The following is a 22,197-nucleotide window of genomic DNA, read 5'->3' as shown; positions in this document are numbered from 1 at the left end:
ACAGAATAACAATAAGATAAGAGCTTGCTTACCATTTCAGTGCATTTGATTTGAAGAACAAACTGCTGAAAGCCATGAGTGAAGAACAATTGATTCAGAAGTTGGAGATAATCCAATTCTTGAAAGCTTATTACATTGTATAGAGGAATTGGTTATCTTGTCTGCGGTTTATCGGTCTCTGAAGTAATTAACTAGTAGTATACAGGGATCATCAATACATTGACAATGCGGTAAAGTAATTATAAACCTTGGCTTTCGACATAATCAGCTTGAAGCAATTGATCATCCTGAAATGCAGCATCATGGACCATTAATTACTCAAAGAATTCAGTTTGATCATAAAGTAAACAAATTAATAGTTGGAAAGGCTTCACTGAAAGCAGACAACAATTAAACTTGGAGTCTTTGAGTTTCAGAAATAATCTGAATAACTTTGATGAAGTTCAGTGGAATTTCTAACAACTAATTCTCATTGAAATTCCTCATTTTCTGCATCATTGATACTACTGTTGATAATTATGCATACTGATCGATTAAAAGAAATAAGAACAAGAAAGTCTATTCGTCGATATGAACTCAAGAAGGAAAAAAAAAATCACAATTCAGAAAGTATATAGTTACTTAAATGCCATTGAAAAAGGAGCATAACATTTGACTAACCATTCTATCCTCTGGTAGTTGATCATTGAATTCAGTCCTTGATGATGAATTAAAACTCTTCTTGTTCTTCCTCCTCAATCTCTTTGAGAAAAGCCTCGCAATCTGCAATTGAGTCTTTGTGATGATCTCCGTCCTCTTGAGCTCCATTTCCCCACGTTTTATTTCCGCCTCAATCCTCATCCTCTCTGAATCCTTATAAACTTCCAACCTTGCTTGCTCAATCTCTAGAATAGATTGAGCCAACAAAACAATGCTCTTGGCCACTTCACTCCTTCGCCTCTTCCTCCGTTTACCATTAACATCATAATCCCTACCCATCATCGCACTCACATCACTTTCAACACCTTTACTTACTTTCTTCTCATTGCCATTGCCATCGCCATTACTTACATTCACATTCACCGGCAAAGTTTGTGATCCATCATCATCCTCATGGTCATCATTTTGGTTGCAATTCTGAACCTGTCCCTCTATGTCCACATCGGCCTCGACCTTCTTCACAGTTTGAATCTCTTGAGCAGGGGATTTAGCGACTCCTTTCAGTAAACTCTCCATTTGCGGATAAAACTTCCACAAAGAGCAACAATTAGGTTGTTGCGCAAGCGCTGATTCCGCTCGATACCTCTTCTTCATGGACTCAATCTTGTTCTTGCATTGACTTGGAGTCTTGAAGGCCTTGGTGCCGGAACACATGACTGATACCTGACTAGCAATGTCCTCCCAATCACTTCCCTTCAGCTTGGCACGGTTTCGGGATGCCCACTTGGATTCATAAACCTCTAGAAGGCTTAAGACACCATCCTCACTCCACTCATCTCTTCGGATTCTATCAGGACATTTCGGTATCAGAAATGATGGTTCTTGTGCATTCATAGGATGAGAATGATGTGTCTCTACTTCATTGTTGGCATCCATATGTTTCAAACTTCAAAAACATCAACCACTCAAGCCTGAATGATCTATGCTATCCAAAATCAAGGATTCAGTTAACCTGATCTCAGACAAAGATCTAAAATTCTAAAATTTCTAGGGTTTGGTTGAAGAAAACAAGGAATTGAAGTGGATAAAGGCCTCAAATTTCCAAATGTTTTCAAGGGTTTTTGGATGCCCAACACCACCAAACACCATGAAAACAAACAATTTCACGCCTTAAATGAGCAAACATTCCAAAACAAACATCTCAAAAGCAAATCAAACAAAATTTAATGCACAAGATTCCATGAGACAAGGATCAAACAGGAAAAGACCTCATCTTTGTGTGATTTAGAGTCTAATTTAATACAAAGATCCAAACTTTTTAGGGTTTAACAATAAAAAAATAAAAACAAGGAATCAAACTGGAAAAAACCTAAAATTTCCCAAAAGATCCAAACTTTCTGAACATTATCAAACCAACAGCTCAACAAACCCAGCAATCTCAAATTCTCAAAACAATAAAACACAAAATCAAACACAAATCAGATCAACAAACACATGGAATTCATACTCATCTGATCCCGGGCAGAGATTTGGGGGAGAAATCGCACCACTGAGACCTTGTTTGGCACCTTTGAAAGAGAGAGACTATCAACAGCCAATCCGCTGTTCTAACACTATTAACCAATCACAATGTTACACGTGTCAAAATCTTGGCCGTCCGATTGATCTTTGGGCAAGTTTGTTGTCGGAATCATTAGCGCGGGAAGTGGGTTCACAAGTCAACAGCGTAACATTCGAAAAAAGACATGTGCGCGATATTGACCGTACGTTTGTCTCGAGATCGAGATCAGGTATGGATCTCGAGACACATGTGTGGTGGATGCTTGACAAGCAATGGTGTTTGATGCAACGAGCTTAACAGCAAATCTTTGATAGATGGGACCACCCTGACTAAATGGACGACTATGATCACTCAAGTCAACCGGATATTATGGCTTGAGTTTAATGTGATTTTTTAAATAAATTTAATATCATTATTGACTTAAACCTTGTATTTATTGAATGGTTTATATAAAAAAAAAATTTTGTTTTTTTATTGATTGGCATATCATTTAAGCTAAATGGTTAGTCAATTAGTAGTAGGACTTGTATTCTCATTTCTCACCCTAAGAGGATTTGAAAGGGAACTTAATATTTATTATTAATATTATATAGTACTAAGCTCAAAAAATAATAACTATTAATTACTATAAACCAATTTTAAAAAGTTTGATGGCATGTATGCAAATAATAAAATATCTTTGGGGTATATATATAAAAAAATTGGGGGAAAAATTACCCAACCAATAGAAAATGAGCAAATGATCCTCTAAAAAAAACTTGGATGAAAAAATCTTTAGAGATAAGATTAATATTTTATTTTATTTTATTTCTTGTATAAGTATGTAAAAAGTCAAAAAAAATCACTGAATGTCACAATTGTGACGATTTCAGCATATTCAACTATTGTGGCTCATATTTATCCCAATATGACATATTAACAAAAAAATATAGAATAATTACTTTTTTATACAATCTTAATATTTATTTTTAATATTATATAATACTAAGTTAAAAAAAATGACTATTAATGACTACAAGCTAATTTTAAAAAGTTTGATGGCATGCATGCAAATAATAATATTTCCTTTGGGTGTATATGTAAAAAAATTGGGGGAAAAAATGCCCAACCAATAGGAAATGGGCAAATGTTCCTCTAAAGAAAGCTTGGATGAAAAGATTTTCATCACTTGTTTTTAAACATAATAATATGGATATCAAGAATTTTATTTATTAATATTATTAAATAAAAAGATCGTAAGTATAAAATTTATCTGATTTCGTTCGGATGGCCTCAATCTGTCAAGCTAAAGACAATTTTAATTTTTGTGTAAAATGTGTATGGATCAAATCTAAAAGTTCTCACTTTGTTATAATGCAATCACATATTTTTATAACCAATGAAGGATAATATTTTTATTTTGTTTTCCATTGAAGGGCAAGTCAACAATTGTGGCGATTTCAGCAGATTATCCCGATATGACATATTAACAAAAAAATTATGAAATAATTATTTATTTATACAATCTTAATATTTATTATTAATATTATAATACTAAGTTCAAAAATAATGACTATTTATTACTATAAACCAATTTAAAAAAGTTTGATGGCATGTATGCAAATAATAAGATTTGCTTGGGGGTAGGAATTGGGCAAATGTTCCTTAAAAAAGAGCTTTTATGGGAAGACTTTTTAAGGGATAAATAAATAAATAAATATATATATATATATATATATGTATTGATGAAGAACAATAAAAAAATTGCAAAAACTATATTAATTCATTTCTTATGTCACTTACATCATAAATGATACTGTGAAAAAAATATTTTGAATTATAAAATAAACAGATGATTTGAATCTTGTATTACAAATTTCAATATCCACTGTTGTAGGCTTTCTTTCTTAGAAAACTCTATCAAGTTATTAGTAAAATGTAAAAATAGAAGGAGAGAATCTTATCCTACTTATCTGCAAGAAGATGTGCATTATTCTACATGTTAATGGATTTTCATTCATCACAATCATCTCAATCATTTTTATCTGAGCTAATCTGAGCCAAAATCCGAGTTCGGATATTTCTTGGAGCATTCAAAATTTTAGTAAATTTACTAAATTATTATTGTTTATATTAAAAAGTTAGAGTAATTAAATTTTTTGATCAATTTCCTCCCATATCTCTATGTCTCAATTTGTTCATATTGATATGTTTGGTGATGTTCTTAGAAATCTCTTATAAAGAGAGATAAATAAATAGACATGAATGCAATGCACAAATAGCATGAATCTTTTACACACTTCATGTGTGATTTATAGTTCATAATTTTACTTAATTTATTTATTAAAAACAACAATTATAATAACCATAAAAATAAGTTTTCATTTATATGAAGCTTTTTTTTTTGAATAATAGACGAGAAACGCTCTTTTTATATGAATATAAACAGTACTGAACAATACTGGAATCCAGATATACAGCATATGTACAGTATGAGAATAGTATAAGAATCCCGGATAAACAATGTATAAACAGTACAGTGAACAGTACAGTCGGAGGAGGGTATAAACAGTACAGTGAACAGTACAGTTGGAGGATGGATTTGAACCCATGACCTCCCCTTTATATTTTGGTGTCATACCATTGGGTTATCCAGTGGTTGACTATATGAAGCTTTTTCGGATTTATAATTCTTTCTGAATTCCAACAACTCATGCCATTTTCCATGCAGAGACAGATAAAGAGGTACACTTGCATGACGTTCAGTAATTTTCATTCAGAATTGCAAATAACTCACTCATTGATATGGTTGTTTTTTATTGTTTTCCACCAAACAAACAACTCAGCTAAAGAAAATGTTCAGTTTCTGCAATTTTTCTTTTCTTTTTTTTTTTTTAAAAAAAGAAGGTAAAAGCTATGTATAGATTAATATTTGAATACAATGAAAACAAAAGCAGAATGCAGTATCATTTATGTGTCTTTTAACAAATTAATTTTCTTTTAGTTTGTGAGAAATAGGAAGTGGTATGATCTTACACAAACTTATTCAATTTTCAGAGCTGGAGATTGGTGACAAATATATGTTTATTTATTTTCTGAACATTGCTCATCATGCAAGTAATCTTAACAGTAACTTGTGGGGTTGATTAATTCCATTCAATGTATGAAGTAAAAAAGGTAAGTTTGAATGATACTGACATTACCATTTGCAACTTCACCTTCCCCAGTTTTTCTGCAACCCAAAAACATTAAAGGATTTATGGATTGTGAACTTCTCACCAAACACATTCAAGTGAGAAAATTTAATTGAAGTAATAATAGTAGTACATAAACGTAGCTTCGAGTTCCTAAGACAAGCATAGCATCAGCGTCGATATCTATATGCAATATGTGTGACAAAATAGAAGAGAAAAAAGAAAATAATTCGAAGAATGCTCTGGGCTTTGGTTATATATGACTTGTGAGCAGCTTTCAGTAATTTTTTTATTTCTTTTTTCAGACTGGTGTTAAGCCGTGTTTCATGGCTGCATTCCAGACAATGTCGATCCGGTCCACATCGATTGCTCCGACCTCATGATGTGTCCATCCTTCCAGACAATGCACCACGCCTCCGGCGTGACACGCATGTACAATTCCTCGGTCAAGTGTATACTGTTAACATTGCCGAAACAATCAGTGAAGTTTTCCATAAGTGAATTTTCGGGTAAAACAAAATTAAATAGAGTACATACCTCACACATTCCGAGTCCTTGAACATCTTTAGGCAGCTTAATTGCAGCTAATTTCCCATAAGTGCAGTCCTTCCTGAACCCGAATATAGGTGGAACGACGAACTGGTGAAAATGAGTGCCCGACGGTGCCCACCGTTGTTCCCGAGGATACAACCACTTACCAACAATCCATGTCTTCATACATTTCAGAAGATTTAACAAAAGTTAGATTTAGATAGAGTTTGCAAAGTCTAATCATCTTGTAGTATCACATGATACCTTGCAATGCTGCGCAGCTTGATACTTGGTCACTTGAACAATATACTGTTGGTATTCTGGTGGTGCTTCCTTTTTGATCTTTTGAAATCTCTCAGTTGAAAGTGTTAACATCTACAATTCAATCCAATTCAAATGTTTAAAAAAGCACATCTTGTGCTGATTGTTTACAAGAAAAAAGTGATGGAGTTAACTAGCTTACCAAAACTTTGATTTTCTTCCTGCATAGATACAATGCAATGGCTCTGCCAAGCTTGGAGGTAGCTCCTGTCAAGAACACCTCCTTCACATCCTTAGGAATCTCATTAATGATCACCGCTGCTGTTAAAGTGTTTCCATGGACGATTCGAACTTTTAAATCCGGGTACTTGTTCACAAACAATGTCCCACCACCATTAAGTGATTCATTCTGCAGAAAAAAAAAAAGAGAATTAAATTGAAGCTCTAATCCCATTCCACATTATGTTACTCTTGATCCAACTAATAATTAAAAAAAAAAAAGCTTCATCCTTTGTTGCATTTAAGACAAGCAAGCAGTCACCATAACTGAGTATCAGTTAAGGCTTGGTGGGTCATCTGCCCCATTTACCAGGATAAAAGACCAGAAAGAAAGAACAAGCTAATGTCTACTGACTACCTATTAATACAAGTTCACATGGCTTTCATGTGGCATTTAAACACCATATTTGCAAATTTAGGAAATCATAGTTCATAAAGACAATGAACACTGACAAGTTTCCTCATTCTTTGTCAAGCTTTAAATTTTACTGACATGCATGGCAGCGAGTTGTATGTTTTTCTGAGAAGCTAACCTTGTTCAATGCTGCAAGGCTGAGGACTTTGACGCCGATCTCATCGGCTCTCAAGATGGCTTGTTCAATCAGTTTATTGATACCATTGGCGGCAAATGGCAAGAAATACTGCAGAATTGGATGGAGCATTGTGTTGTAAGTTAATTTATGTTTCAGTTAAAGTGTCAGTGATATGAATTGATTTGTGATATTTTAGCACCTGAAAACCATATCTAGGAACCACCCACAATTGATGCAATTTTCCCTGGAGATTGTAAAATGAGACGGGGAATGTCTTCGCCCAAGCCCACATGCAGAGCATGGCGATAAACGCACACGGCCACATTGGCAAGATGGCAAGTTTAGTTGTGAATGGAAGTGAACTGAATGAACGGAAAACAACCGGTCCATGAAGAGATGATGTTATATCGACGATATGCAGTAGGAATACAAAGTCAGGAACTTGATCATTTTTCCCTGCATTGCAGCAATTTTATATAAAAAAAATTTAGTATGGATTGAGCCAACAACAAGTATAAATGCAAACAATGTCAAACAGAGGAACTATTACTGCAACATAACTTCTTGCATTGATGGACCATATCTAATATTCAACAGTGAAACCAGCAGAGCATTTAAACCTTTGGCAGAACTTTTTTGACCTAGATGGTCCTACAAACAAACCCTAATTCTTAATTGAAGTGAATAAGGCCAGAGTTTTTTCTACAGAGGCATCACAAACACCAGAGAAAAAAAAAAAGTCTGGCACTGGGATGGCAGAAAGGGACTCAGAATCATGCAACTGGACATTCAATTCAGCTGCTCAAGTGGGCTAGATAGGGTTACTGACTTACTGTGCAAATTGTCCTTGAATGCATTCAGATTCAAAGTTTTAAACAAACCTGAGCTGATTTCCTTCTGCAGTTGCCATGAATTAGGGTTTAGAGTTCCACCCAAAAGATCAAAGAGTGGCATGAAAAGGCAGAAATTTGAGTCTTTGTCCATGTGATGAATGCTGTGGTATCTGCATATGAGATAAACAAATCAGTACATCAAACAAAAGATTGAATATCTGTATGATTTAATTAGGTTGTTGAGTTTGATGAGCAGAAAAGGAAGTAGGTTTTGGGAGTTGTACTCTTGAAAATGAAAAGAGAAAAGGGCCCAGGGAAGCACACCTAACACACAGCAGCAATTGTGTGACTTGTGGTCCCTTTTGAGAATTTTCTTAGGGTTTTCCAAAGTCTTAAGAAATCCATCAATTTGAAGCCTAGATTACAACCTTCTACTAATTGTAAAAGAATTTACTGAGCAATTTATCAAATTGGAAGAAGCCCTAGATTTCCAATCTATTGATTAAGAAACAACAGCAAAACCAAAAAGTGAAAAGTGTTAGTAAAATTGAAACACTAGATTATTACCATTCACCAATTGTGTGGGACAAAAGAATTTACAGAGCAATTGATCAAATTGGAAGCCCTAGACTTCCAATCCATTGAAGAAGAACAACAGTAAAACAGAAAAGGGTGAAGTACTACAAAAATTGAAACCCTAGAAAGCAAAATTTATGAGGAAACAAACAAACAAACAAACAAACCAATCAATCAATGAATCAATAAATGAGAGAGAAAGAGAGAGTACATACGTAGGAGTGTAGATGAGGAATCTGAGGAGGGGAAAAGCCTTGAAGAGTTTATGAGGGAAAATCTCCACATTGCAATGTCCCAAACACCTTAAAAAATCAAAGAGCAACACATAGCCAAAAATCAAGGACACAGAGCCAAGTCCCATTAAGGACACCCCTACAAGAGGCACAGCCATGACCAAACTCAGCACAAGGTGCTCCAATGGAGTTGCAAACCCAGCTACAAAATTCCAAACAACAACAAGTAGTGTGAGAAGAAGTAAATGACACCATTAAAGAGAGGTCAGAACACACTAATTAAGCTTTTTTTTTTAAGGGCATATACCTGTGAAAGGATGGGGTACCTTGGAGGAGTGATGAAGGGAATGGTAGTGAGAAAAGAGAGTGCCTTTATGGAAACACTTGTGAATGAAATAGAACAAAGGTTCTGAAAGGAAGGCATGGAGAAGAAGAGCAAAGAGAAAGCCTTTGGAGTTGGAGAATGGGAGAAAGGAAAGAGAAGGGAAGGAGAGGTAGGCAAAGGAAGCAAGGAGAGTTTGGAGGATAAGGAAGTTGTCCCAGTGCCACTCAGAGTCGATTTGGGAGAAGTCAACGCCGGCGGTGAGGACACGGCGGCGGCGAGTGAGGAAAAGCATGCTGGAGAAGGAGCACCAGAGTTGGTAGATGATGGCGCGGAGAGCGAGGAGAGTGAGGACGTGGAGTGGCCATGAGTGAGCTTGGAAGTGGTGTGTGCATGCCCATGCATGCATGGCTTTGCCAATCAGTGGTGCGCACAGTACGTACTGTAAAAAACAGAGAAAAGATTGAAGGTTCATGTTCAGACATGCAGAAAGAAAGAGAAGCTAGACTTTATCTTCAGAATTAATGAAGAAACAATCAAAACTATGCATGCATGAAGCTATATATATATATATATGTATATGTATATTATATATTTCATATTTAGAGAAGCATGCAGACATGAAGCAAGTGTAGAGAAAGAGGACAACAGAGAAGAGATTTAGTTTCAGACATGAAGAAAGGAAGACAAGTATTTATACATGTATATATATATATATATGTATATATATAAAGAGAGAGCAAAAGGCTTCAGTTTTTGGACATATAGAAACAGAGATGAGAATATATGTATTTGTATGGTACATATGAAACAAGAGTAGAGAGAGAGAGAAAGAGAGAGACAGGAAACCTTCATCTTCAGACATGCAGAAGCAAAAGAGTCAAAAGACAAGTAAACATATATTGAATAAGTCTACAGACAGAGAGAGCATGGATGTACAAGCACAGTAAATAGAGTAAAACTGTAGTCAGACATGCATGCAGAGAAAAAGATAACAAGTTTGTACACATGAGAGAGAGGTAGAGAAAGAGAAAGGATTGCATGCCTTGTAGTTGCCAAGGTGCTCCCAAGGCCAGGAAGACAAGGGAGCAGCCACCATCATCAATGTCACCACCCAAGATGATGATGATGATGAAGAAGAAGAAGAAGAAGAAGAAGAAGAAGAAGAAGAAGAAGAGAAGGATCACACTACTGTTTCTTTCTATATATGTAGAGAAGAAGAAGAAGAAGAAGAGAAGGATCACACTACTGTTTCTTTCTATATATGTAGAGAAGAAGAAGAAGAAGAAGAAGAAGAAGAAGAGGAAGAAGAGGGGAGTTAAGAGGAATGGTGTGTGGGATTGTGTGTGTGTGTGTGTATATATATAGTCATTTGGAAGATGAACTACTTTGGGATTGTGGACATTGTCAAACAATTGCATGGTGGTGGAGCCATTATTATTATTATTATTATTATTATTTATTTATTTATTTTGTTACTTTTATTTATTTATTATTTTTTATTTTGTGTAGATAAGCTATGTCTGTCATTAATAGCTGGTGATTTTTTAATTTATGTAGTAATTTTAATTTATAAAGACAAAGTGATCACTGCTTGTAAACAGCACTTATTCAGTTGAATATTTATATATAATAATGTATAGAAATTTATTGTTGCTTTTTTTTTTAAGAAAAAAAATTGAATAAACAAAGCTACGTTAGATATTGTTACTTATCATTTATAATATATATATATATATATACTAAAAATATAAATGTTTTAATAAGTAGATAAATTATGTTCAATATAGTATACGTATATATATATACACACAATATGTTATTTACATATGTTTATAAATGTTTGTAGATTTAAGAATTAAAAGTAAAAACAGAGAACAAATATGTAGAGAGAGAGAGACGAGGGTGGAAATTGAGTGTAGAATTACCCAGATAAAAGGGGGTTTGAAAGTGAGATTTAAAATGCTATTTATATATCAATTTTAGTTGTTATTATATCCTAACATACTAAGTACAATATTTGAAAGAAAAAGACATAATTAAGTGCCTAAAAATTATAGAATCCAAGTACTAGATTTTTATCTACATGTTTCAAAACATGCTTGGCCGTCCAATCCATTTAAAAGCTCTGTATAGGAATGAATATGACCTAAGAAACGTATAATTGAGCGAAATTTCTTATTTAATATATGTATTTTATCTAATTTGAAAATATCAGTTAAATATTTACATATCATTAAAAATCTTTGGTCCAGTGATACTAACCCCACTATAAAAGATATAGTATGTGGGATGCTCATTGCCCAGGTTTAAAATGCGCCGGATACAGTGGTGTCACAAGTCTCCGGCTATGGATGTGAGTTTGCAACTCAATTTCTGTATTAGCCAAGTGAAGGCACACGTGTGGGCTTATATTGTTTCTTGTGCTCTTATCCCTAAAAGTAATTGTGTTTATTACCCTTATTAAAAAAAAAATTGCAAACCTAATTAGGGAAACAACACCATAAGTTTAAAAAAAAAATTGCTGCATTAATTAATATGATTAACATGATTAAGGTGAAAAAACAAATGATGCAATGTGTTTCTTCTTTCTAACCTATATAATAAAAATTATGAATAAGATATATACATACAAATGTAAGTAAAAATATGACTCGAATAATTAAATCAAACACTTGGATTTCAAAATAAAATAAAATAAAAGGAAAATAAGTAGTTTTCTTGGTATGTTTGCCCATCTAGTTTTCTAGATCAAAACAAATCAAAAAGAGGTTAAACAGTTCACCATCTCTACATGAAGTGTTTGAAAAGAAAACAAGAAACAATGAATGATGACTTGAACTTGGACATCTTGCACCCAAAACGTGGCTCATCTTTGCTTATTTTACTTCTTCATGGTAATTCATAAGTTGGAATTTTACAAGCCAAACAAGCCAACAAGCAAGTGTAGTAGGTCATGACTCATGAAGTCATGGTTTCTCCATGAGAAAACCATGATATATATATTTTATTTATGTATATATCTTCATATATATATATATATATATATATAATAATGTGATGAAGAGAAAAGGCTTGACATTTGTTGTAATAAAAATGAGATGGTGTTGGTTGTTGTAATTTGGACTTTTGAGAAGTTTTTCTATGTTATTATTATTATTATTATTATTATTATTATTATTATTATTATTATTATTATTTAGTTTTTTATTATGAAAGAGTTGATCAATGGAAACTTCGGTTTGTATATCTGTTTGGTTTTGTGAATTTGAGTCAAAGATATCATATCAGTGATTAAGAGAACAAATTGATTTATGTATTTACATATCTTATGATTAGTCTAAACATTGGTTAATGATTCAAATGAAAACTATCGGTAGTTGAGTATGAGAATAGGTAAACATAAGAGAAATATATATTTTTTTTAATTTATATATATATATATATATATTATGAAGTCGACAAACAATAAAGCAAAGGGTAAGCGGGTATAGAGATGCACCAGTTACATAGGGTGGCTTGACTAACCACCTAGGGATAGCCGCGCGCCATGCAATATGGAGGAGAGAACGAGAGATATTTTTCACACAGAACTCTTACAGGGGATTAGAAAGTGAATTGTAATCTGAGAGGTATCGAGTTGCATAAGTAGTTACCATTGGGCTAACGCACGGTTCCTTATTAATATTAATGATGCACTTGAAAAAAAAAACTTGCCCATAGAGAACTAAATAAAAAATGATCTCAGATTGATTTTGTACTTTTCTTTCATACGATTTTATTCATAACATAAACATGATTGACATCATCGAATAAATTTAACATGTGTTTTCCTTTTAGCTTTCTAAAATAATAAAAGAAAATTAAAAAATTGATAGGACAATATAAGTAATATTTTTTTTTACACTTTCTTGTAAGCAACCTAAATTATTAATTCTTGATTAAGATTTCTTGGTCATCTCTACTTACATTAAAAAGAAAGAACTTTGAAAAATATATAATTTTTTTTTATGAAACTTGTGTTTTAGTACTAATTATTATATGAAGGCTACCCACATCCATCAACTTATTCGGTTTAGTTGAACATAAGTGGAAACAACAAATGAAAATTAAATTTAAGACATGCTTTAGTATATTGGCATTCAAATATGTTTGTTAATCAATAGTATGAGACAAGGGGACAAGGGGTTAACTTATCTTATATTTTAATTGAATCATTTTGACTATTTTTTACTTTTTATGATTTAATTTCATGCGGTTACAATATTTTAATTAAAAATTTTAGTGTGTTTGAGGAAAACAAATTCTATTTTCATAGTAGAAAATTTTCATGCAATTAAATAAAAAACAAAATTGGAATTTCGATGACTCGGAGGAGGTTTTATTATGATAATTATTCGCTTTACTGTTTCATCTTTGTAGCTTAATGTTTTTTTATATTTTTGCCTTTTCTTTTAACTATATATTAATTGGTTTGATATACTCATACGAAAAATTATTATTAAGTTAAAATATATAAATAAATGTGGTATATACCTCCATCTACGAAGAAAAAACTATTGCAACATTTCTTCTAATTTTTGTTTTTTTATTGATGTTAACATCTTATTAAAATGATGTGCTACCATGCATCTCATAATCTCTGTTAATTTAATGAAAACTTAAGTATATGAAGTAGGACCTATAGTTAAAGATAAAACCAAGTTGAATGAATTTGTATTAAATTTGAGAATTATATTAATTTTTTTTTCTTAATTTTCATTGTGTTTGAATGGAGATTAGAGTATTAATTATATATTAACTTTAAATAGATTTTAAATTGATATTAGATATTTCTTAATATAACCAAAATAAATTTTTATTATATGATAAATAACAAAAAAATTAATTCTATAAGCTAAACTAATTGCTCAAACTTTGATATCATAATAAATAAATGAAGATATCATATTAAAAGAACTTATAAATGGTGCTCTCATAATACATAGTTATGTGCATTAAAACCTTTGGATATCTACCTATCTATCTACTTATCAAATCTAAATAACTAACTTAATTGTTTAATTAAAACAAAAGTTTTAAGAGTATAACATGTTTTGAATATCTATCTCTTCCTTTTCAAGAAACATTGTCTTATTAACAAATCAATATTGAACTTAAATTTTTTTGTGTTTGGTTGCCTGATTTGTTACTAACTTTTGGATATTAAAAAAAAATTATAAAAATTGAAGGAAGATATCATTTTGGGCTACCAAGAAGTGAACTACTGCCCAACTCTGCCTTAAATTTTTATATGTATATATATATATATATATATGTATGTGTTAGCTCACCAGTCACTAACATTGTTCAATTAACAAGATCTTGAAGCAATGTCATTTTGTTATCTTCAATCCAAATTCTTTATTTTGAACTATTGAGAATCTCAAAACAAAAAAATATCAAAACATTCATTCACATCATCAAAGTCATGAAAGTCATTTTTTTTATTATTTAATGTAATTTAGACAAGCCACGTATTAAGGGCATGCACAGATATAGAATTACTATCATAATACACTTGAGCCTTTATCTCTGTGTAAGTCAAAGTATGAATTTATTTCATCTGTAGAACATAAATATACTATGCAAAAGATCCGGTGCTAATTGACTGAAAGGTTATCAGTCATTATCGTTTAAGTTATCCATAAAAAAATTGAGGAGGGATTTAGACTAATGTTTTCGATAAAATAAAAATGTGGTTACATGGGGGAAGTGTTTAGACTAACTTAAATCTTAATCCTAAATTGATTAGATGAAATTATGTTTATCGATTAGTGTGGATGATAATGGACCCTTTTCAATACCCATAATTATGTCTTTATTTGGTAGTTAATGTTAGTTGAATTTAATTTAATAGTATCCTATATTATCTTTTTTTTTTCTTTTTTTGCTTTTTACAATAATATCTGTGTAATTGTGTATATCTGTTGGTTGGTTACCATTTAATAGATAGCGAAAGAAGGCAATTTATAGTGTTGATTCTTTTAGCAGCTAATTTTATAGTGTTGAATATATATAATATATATATAGAACAAAAATAAAAATGCAATTTGTAATAATTTTAATTTAGCAATAAAGTTTGGATGTAATTCTGAAATAAATGAATTTTATTAATTTTAATTTCGGATATTTCCTCAAACTTGGGGTGGGCCTCTTTAAAAAAATAAAAATTAAAACATAGATTGGATTTGGAATTAGTTTAGTAATTTTTGAGAAAGACGATAAGCGCCAAAACCCAGGGACGAACACGTGAGGGAGTCGCGCTCATCACCGAACCGTGCCCTCATCTTGCGCGAGATAGGGATCGAACTCGGAGAGCCACGCTCGACACTCGAGGCGAACACCTTACGCAAAGAACCCAATGCCAATAGTCCAAATCGTCGTTGGCTAATTTAGTAATTTTTTTTATTTTGATTGTTTTTTTAATCTCAAATTATTATTCCTTTTTTATGTTTTTTTTTTTTTCTCTTGTTAGCATTTGGATTATTTTTTCCTTGAAAGAAAATTCTACCAAACAAAGGGCCTCACTTTACAGACAAACAGTGGCTAATTTAAAATGTAAAGAAAATAAATAAATAAAATTATGTTAACTCCATGACTTGACTTCCTTCTAATTTTGATTATTTAAAAAAACATGTTTAATGTCTATATAAGAAAACAAGAATCAAACAGGTTATTTTTTTTTTTAATAAAAATAGACAATTCACATTAGGGACATGCATCGGCTCAGTGCAGTTGAAGTTCGAATCTAACTTTTCAACACATCTTTTTATTGAAACATAAACACCTTACACAAAAGACCCTGTGCTCATTAGCAAACATACTAATATTTTTACATATATAAATCATAAATGGATTTTTTTTTAATTTTGGAAATTAATGGTGAAGTTTAATATGGCGCCACTAAAAATGGCAAACTTTCCTTTTCTCCTTCATTATTGCTTATTAACAATATTCAAATTAGTGTGTGATTTGTTTCTAAGTTATCATTTTTTTTAAAAAAAAGGATAAACTTTTTCTAATTTCTCTGCATAAATATAAACTCTTGCTAAATATATATAATGCCTTCTATTATAAATTAGTAAAAAAAAATCATACACAAATGGATATAATTTATGTAAATATTAAAAAGAAAAGTTTCTAATTACATCTGAAATCTTTCAGTTTTGTATAAAAACTCTATAATTTCTCCTATAATAATCTTTGCCTGTGTCTTCCAAAATTTATATATATATATATATATATATATATATATATATAAATTGACCTTCATAACATCAAACAACATTTTGAATAATTTTTATTCTTCATATAAAGCAATCTTGAACTATAGATATATATATGAAAATAAAAATAAATAAATAAATAAAATGCACAAAGATACAAAGCACTAACACTGTCATATACACACAAGCACACAAGACAATCTCACAAACAAAACAAAACAATGAATGAAGATCAAGAACATGATAATTAAACAAGTACTTGCATTATTTGTTTTCTACTAAAGATTCTAAACCCTAATCAATCACAGAATCATGTGACGTGTAACCAGCAAACACATACTTCAACAAATACCACCTTCCTCTCTGCAACTCTCACCATTTCACATGCAAACAGAACATCACAACCCAACAACAGCTTGGACACTCAGACAACAACAACACTATAGAGTTTGAAAAAGAAGACAAACAATGACAAGACATTGAAATAAATAATTAAAACTCAATGGTTTTTGGCATCACTAGAGATAAACACATAAATATACATGTAATGTTGATGGTGTATATAGTTCTTAAGGGGTGAAGGTTTTGATTAGTGAGTGGAGATGGGGAGATGGAGGTTTGAAGAGTACAAACCAGAGTTGTCCATGTTTGCCTTGCAATGGATCTATGCAATCAATGCACTCTTAGCTAAGTCTGTCTTAACACAAGGCATGAATCCTATGGTTTATACTGTTTACAGGCAAGCTATGGCAACTCTAGTCTTAGCACCTATTACTCTCCTCAAAAGAAGGTCTCTCTTTCTCTCTTTCTCTCTTTTTTCTACACAAAGCCATTTATTTATCTATGTATACTGATTTCTAGTCTCATTTGGAAAAGAAGAAATCAGGAAGCATTGGGAGTAAAAGGTTTCACTGTGGTATTTATGGCTGCTCTAATTGGGTAAGAACATTTATTACTAGTAGTTCTCTGTTGTTAGACTTTGATTTGATGTATTAGTGATTGTGTTTTTATTTGTAGTTCAACACTGAATCAGTTTGCATACTATCAAGGACTAAAGCTGGCAAGTTCTACATTGGCTAGTGCTGTGGGCAATCTAACTCCTGTAATAACCTTTGTCATGGCAGTTTCTATAGGGTAAATAAATTCACTAACAGAAATTTTTCAGTATCACAAACAAATGTTCTGACTTTTGAGAGCAGATTAGAGAAGGTAGAAATAAGGAGCATAAGAAGCATGGCTAAAATCTTCGGCACAATAACATGTGTTGGAGGAGCTGTTTCCATGGCAGTGTTCAAAGGTCCAAAGATTCTGAACTTTGAGTTACATTCAAAATGGGAGGATTTGATGATAGGCTTCCTCTTTCTAATAGCAAGCAATTGTTGTGGATCAATCTGGTTAATATTGCAGGTAAATGCAATAATTTTGGTGGTCCATATATGTTTTCCAAGTACATATATAGAATTAAAAGCTAAAACATCTTCTCTTTTCTGGAAAAAAACAAAAAGGGACTGATATGCAAAAGCTATCTGGATCCACTTTCATTAGCAACTTGGATGTGTTTCTTATCAACTATCCTGTCAGCTATCCTAACTGTTTTTGTTGAACCAAGCCTAAGTATTTGGAAGATCAATTCACGTTTTCAGTGGTTCTGTTGTCTATACACAGTAAGTATCTAAACCAAACAAACCAATATATATATATATATATGCAAGAGGAATGGAAGCATTGATATAAAAAAAAATTTGTATACAGGGAGTAATGGGATCTGCTCTTACAGTAAGTGTTCAAGCTTGGTGCATATCAAAAAGAGGGCCTCTGTTCTCTGCCATGTTCAGCCCACTCTGTACTGTGATTATTACCATCTTGGCTTCTGTCCTGCTCCGTGAAGAACTTTATACAGGAAGGTATAGTTAGAAAAAAAAAAGTCCAGAGCTTTTTTTTGAGGCCTGAAAAACTAAACAATAACAATATGGAGTTTTCAGCTTGGCAGGTATTGTTGCTGTTATCACCGGATTGTATATGGTTTTATGGGGTAAAGCCAAGGATATAAATGAAGAGGGAGAACTAAATCTAACAGAAGACTCTCCAAGAACCACTGTGGCAGTTGTTAAACACTGGCAGGACTGTGAGAGCAACTTGGCAGAGCCTCTATTGGATGGGAGAACAAACCATGAGAGCCAGATGAAAGAAGAAGAAACTAAATAGCAAAGTTGAAAATTTTCCTGCATGTCATGGCAATAATATATGGAGAGCAGAGGGGACAGTTATCAAGAACATTCTGCCATGCATCCTTAATCACTACCAGTTACCACTTTTACATTTCACAAAGTCTTGTCAACCTAGTAACTGCTGTAGTCTATCAATATGCATAGCGCTATATTAGAATTGAAGTTTCTCTTTTTGATGAAGAAAAAAACATTGTATTAAAACAATGAATAAAAGAAGGCAGGGGCTTAAGTCATGCATAAGCTAAGCTTGTGCAGTTATACGCCTTCAGAAACATCAGAAAGAATACCACTTCGCCACATACAACCATTCAATAAACAGGTGCTTTGAAAAAGCTTTGATTCCTTTCAAAAAGCCACACACCAACTTAGTTGGCAAAACCCAAGAAGAATCTTCACATGATGTGTCTCCCTTTCAAAAAAATTTATATCTCAGGCAAGGTGTCTATTTGTCCTTATCTAAAGTTGAAGCAGGAGAAACGTAAGACCAAGCTTGACTTTTAATTAAGATGAGGTTTCCCATTTAACCTCTTAATTATATCAACTCCTACTGAAGTGGGCATAATTCAAGGCTACATAAACTGAAGGCAAAATTATCATTTCAATGAGTTTGATAACAACTACATATGGAGTAATTTGCTAGTAATAAATATAAAGGAGGAACTCTATGTCCTTAATGAAAAATTATGGATGACAAGTAAATAGTTGGCTGCAGGTGTTTACAGGAGGAAAATATAAGCACCACAATTTCCCATCAGATCATCTATCCAGCCATCTAAGTAGTTAATATTCCAGGATGCGAGCACTTCTGTGTTCTTCCAAATGTAAAGAAATGTAAAAACAAAGAGTAGAATTTCAACGAGAACCCTTTTCAGAAGAAAGTTGTACAAAAACACAGACACCCACACACACACTCCACATTAAACATGAAACCCCACACCAAAAGAAAATCATAATGGGTTGAGAAGCAAAACCAACTTCCTGTAAGATGCTAGAATATAATGCATATCAACATCGAACACAGCAATAGAAGTTGATTGATAAAAGATCTGAAGAACAGCATTTGTCCAAATATAAAGCTAAAACATCAAGAGAGTGCTAAATTCAGCAAAGTAAGGGTCATTAGATACCTACTTCTGACTATGGATGACCCTTCCATCTTGGATAAGCATTTTCCTCCCTGTTGTTCCTGAAGGCACAGCATCCAACTGAGTAGACAGCAATTAGGATTATGAGGAAGATAATGTTGACGACTGCAATTGTCTTCCAGTCATGCTTGATATTGGCAAGAACGCCAGCCTTGCAGGATTGGCAGTCGTAGCAGAGAATGGCAGGATCACTTTGCCAAGAGTTGCAGTCTGAGATGTTGGACTCAAAGCCAGAAGGTTTGTCCCATACAGTTGCACTACGGTAAATAAAATTGCATGCGGTTGGAGGTTTGCAGCATCCTGACTGAACAAGAGTAAGAAGATACACAACAAATAAGTTTGGAAGAATAAAAGAACAAAATAAGAAGCTACAAACAAGAGTTGGGACCTGCTCAAAGATTTACAATGCCAAAGCCAAAATGTACAGCACGAACTTTGTTTGAGTTAATTGTGCTGAGTAAAAGATGGAAATGTATATGTAACAAAAATAGATTATCTGCAACATTCAAATGCTCCAAGAATAGAATTTCGTAGTGCCGTGAAACTTAAAAAATAAACATGGAAAAGAAAGTAAGCTTTCAAAACAAGAGAGATTAGATGACATATTCTACAGAATAAGCTTCACATTCTCAAAAGTAGAAAAATCTCACAATCAGGGGAATGAAAAACTTTGAAAAAAAAAAACAAAATGTGAATTAATATACCCATGTTTTACTTACGGACAGATAAGGATACTTTTATATTTAGCACAAATTCTCTTTCTGCAGGTTTAGCAGTAATTGCAGAAACTAGAGACACACTAAAAAGAACGGAGTAAAATGCTCAGTACAAGAGAGTAATTAAACAACCAGAAGAAAGATTCAGTTTTAGCTAAAAATCAGATAAGAATACATCTCCCAAAACAAAATTAGCTTAAAATTTCCAAATAAGTTATGACTAGTAAAAATTCAAGAATTTGCAACAAGAAACTACAAAGATATTTCTAGCCAAATGTCTTCATCAATTGTTTAATACTCCATGGATAAGATAACCATGACAACAACCAAAATGACTGCTTTAATGAAGAAAGCATCTCAGTACTAAACCAAACCCTTCCCAATGAAAAATTAAAAATGCAATAAAGAAGCATAAAAGTCATGCCCTATAACTTATCATAGTTTCCCTATTAAGTTCCACAAAATTCCACCAAATCATTCTCCTTCCTTCTTATCTTATTTTCATTTTTTTTTTAACTTTTATTTTCCTCCTTCTTCTCTCTATCCAAATCAACATAGAGAAATCCTCCACAAGAACACTCTGAACAAACACATCAAAATCGATTAATTTCTTCAAACACACACACACAAAAGAGTAACAGAAACCCAGACGCAAAAATCAAGTATTTAGCCCAATAGATAAAACACAAATAAAATAGTAACTTCAAGAAACCCTAAGCCCAAACATCCCCAAATCCCACCCAGAGATATCATCAAGAAACTCATGCCAATATTCAAGCTTAAGCAGAGAAAAAAGGAAATCAGAAACAGAAATGAATTGAAGACCTGAAGAGGTGAAAGATCATCACGGAGGAACTCATTGAGAGTCTGATTCCTCTCCTCCATACGGCGGCAAACCTTGCTTTCCTGAATGCAGCTCCTGATCTTCAACCAATTCTTCTCGGCATCAACCCTCTTTTGCAACCAATTCGAGTAGTCCCCCAACCTGTACTCCTTGTACCCCCTCCCAGAAACGACTTCTCCGGCGCCCTTATTAGTGATAACAAACGCGAATATGGTGAAACAAAAGACAACGACGATGAGGAGGAACATGACGACGAGGTAGAGCCAGAGGAGGAGGGAGATGCGGCACCAAGCGCCGACGAGGCCAGCGAGGGAGACAACAAGGAGGAAAACTCCAAGAAATATAACAGGCTTTTCAAGGAACTTCTCGCAGTCAGTGGAGGCGCGGCTGGTGAGCCAGATGCCGCCGGCAACGATGGGGATGGAGAGAAGCAGCGTGATGAGATTGAGACATCCAACGACATTGTTGCTCACTCGAACCATCTTCTCTCTCTCTCTCTCTTGCTCGTCTTCGGGTCTTCGGGTCTTCGTCTTCGTCTCCGGCGATGAGGATGAGGTCTCGGGAATGGCGGCCATGGACGCTGATGAGAAGCTTGGTATTTATAGGCTTTGAGTCTTTGTTTGTGAACTTTTCTCATTAACCCCCTCTTCTTTTTTAATATTATAATGTGGTTCTTTAGGGGGCAAAAAGTAAAAATAGAAATTACGTTTGACTCCCTTGCTTTTTGAAAATTTCTCATAAATCTTTTTTTTAATTCTTTATTTAGAATAATTTTTGAAAGATGAAATTTTTAATATTAATATTTTTATAATGTATACATGATTTTTAAACTTTTTAATATATATATATATATATCTGATTTTTTTTTTATAATGTTTATTGTTAGAGAAGCCCTAATATTATTATACAGCCTTGAAATGTTAAGATAATAAAAGATGACACCAATATTTTCTAATATAATATAAAAAGCAAAAATAGGAGAAAAAAGAAATTGAAATTAAAATTTGAAACTTCCTTTTTTAATTTAATTTTTATAATTTTTAAACATTAAATAC

At 32.8% G+C, this 22,197-nt stretch overlaps 4 protein-coding genes across 4 annotated transcripts; 1 reads left to right on the top strand and 3 right to left on the bottom strand.

Annotated features, from left to right (window-relative positions):
• Window positions 1-6: 6 nt before the first annotated feature.
• LOC120269246 (trihelix transcription factor ASIL1-like) lies at window positions 7-2,212 on the bottom strand. Its single transcript, XM_039276586.1, has 3 exons — window positions 2,147-2,212; window positions 661-1,585; window positions 7-287 (listed from the first exon to the last, which is right to left on the bottom strand). The coding sequence occupies exons 2-3, from the start codon at window positions 1,573-1,575 to the stop codon at window positions 240-242; spliced, it is 963 nt and encodes a 320-aa protein (XP_039132520.1). The 5' UTR covers window positions 1,576-1,585; window positions 2,147-2,212; the 3' UTR covers window positions 7-239.
• A 3,231-nt stretch (window positions 2,213-5,443) lies between these two features.
• On the bottom strand, window positions 5,444-10,272 carry LOC120269417 (very-long-chain aldehyde decarbonylase GL1-1-like). The gene is made up of 10 exons (XM_039276752.1): window positions 9,987-10,272; window positions 8,927-9,383; window positions 8,602-8,821; window positions 7,859-7,980; window positions 7,177-7,433; window positions 6,978-7,085; window positions 6,368-6,574; window positions 6,169-6,279; window positions 5,911-6,084; window positions 5,444-5,830 (listed from the first exon to the last, which is right to left on the bottom strand). Exons 1-10 carry the CDS (start codon window positions 10,041-10,043, stop codon window positions 5,675-5,677), a joined length of 1,869 nt encoding a protein of 622 aa, XP_039132686.1. The 5' UTR covers window positions 10,044-10,272; the 3' UTR covers window positions 5,444-5,674.
• A 6,521-nt stretch (window positions 10,273-16,793) lies between these two features.
• Window positions 16,794-18,723, top strand: LOC120269225 (WAT1-related protein At4g30420-like). The gene is made up of 7 exons (XM_039276568.1): window positions 16,794-16,999; window positions 17,089-17,148; window positions 17,227-17,343; window positions 17,409-17,616; window positions 17,715-17,873; window positions 17,962-18,113; window positions 18,192-18,723. Exons 1-7 carry the CDS (start codon window positions 16,812-16,814, stop codon window positions 18,412-18,414), a joined length of 1,107 nt encoding a protein of 368 aa, XP_039132502.1. The 5' UTR covers window positions 16,794-16,811; the 3' UTR covers window positions 18,415-18,723.
• A 723-nt stretch (window positions 18,724-19,446) lies between these two features.
• On the bottom strand, window positions 19,447-21,706 carry LOC120269293 (tetraspanin-8-like). Its single transcript, XM_039276625.1, has 2 exons — window positions 21,124-21,706; window positions 19,447-19,886 (listed from the first exon to the last, which is right to left on the bottom strand). The coding sequence occupies exons 1-2, from the start codon at window positions 21,622-21,624 to the stop codon at window positions 19,575-19,577; spliced, it is 813 nt and encodes a 270-aa protein (XP_039132559.1). The 5' UTR covers window positions 21,625-21,706; the 3' UTR covers window positions 19,447-19,574.
• Window positions 21,707-22,197: the final 491 nt, after the last annotated feature.

The sequence above is a fragment of the Dioscorea cayenensis genome, chromosome 9 (genome assembly GCF_009730915.1).
Source record: "Dioscorea cayenensis subsp. rotundata cultivar TDr96_F1 chromosome 9, TDr96_F1_v2_PseudoChromosome.rev07_lg8_w22 25.fasta, whole genome shotgun sequence".
NCBI lineage: Eukaryota > Viridiplantae > Streptophyta > Magnoliopsida > Dioscoreales > Dioscoreaceae > Dioscorea > Dioscorea cayenensis.
This window is presented reverse-complemented; position numbering and strand designations above follow the sequence as displayed.

Coding starts and splice junctions, on each gene's coding strand:
- LOC120269246 (XM_039276586.1), bottom strand. CDS start 1,575: ATGGATGCCAACAATGAAGTAGAGACACATCATTCTCATCCTATGAAT. Junction 288..660: donor AACTACCAGAGGATAGAATG/GTTAGTCAAATG, acceptor GCTGCATTTCAG/GATGATCAATTGCTTCAAGC.
- LOC120269225 (XM_039276568.1), top strand. CDS start 16,812: ATGGGGAGATGGAGGTTTGAAGAGTACAAACCAGAGTTGTCCATGTTT. Junction 17,149..17,226: donor TTTATGGCTGCTCTAATTGG/GTAAGAACATTT, acceptor TTTTATTTGTAG/TTCAACACTGAATCAGTTTG. Junction 17,874..17,961: donor GGTTCTGTTGTCTATACACA/GTAAGTATCTAA, acceptor ATTTGTATACAG/GGAGTAATGGGATCTGCTCT.
- LOC120269293 (XM_039276625.1), bottom strand. CDS start 21,624: ATGGTTCGAGTGAGCAACAATGTCGTTGGATGTCTCAATCTCATCACG. Junction 19,887..21,123: donor ATGATCTTTCACCTCTTCAG/GTCTTCAATTCA, acceptor ACTCTTGTTCAG/TCAGGATGCTGCAAACCTCC.
- LOC120269417 (XM_039276752.1), bottom strand. CDS start 10,043: ATGATGGTGGCTGCTCCCTTGTCTTCCTGGCCTTGGGAGCACCTTGGC. Junction 8,822..8,926: donor GGTACCCCATCCTTTCACAG/GTATATGCCCTT, acceptor GGAATTTTGTAG/CTGGGTTTGCAACTCCATTG. Junction 7,086..7,176: donor TTCCTAGATATGGTTTTCAG/GTGCTAAAATAT, acceptor CCAATTCTGCAG/TATTTCTTGCCATTTGCCGC.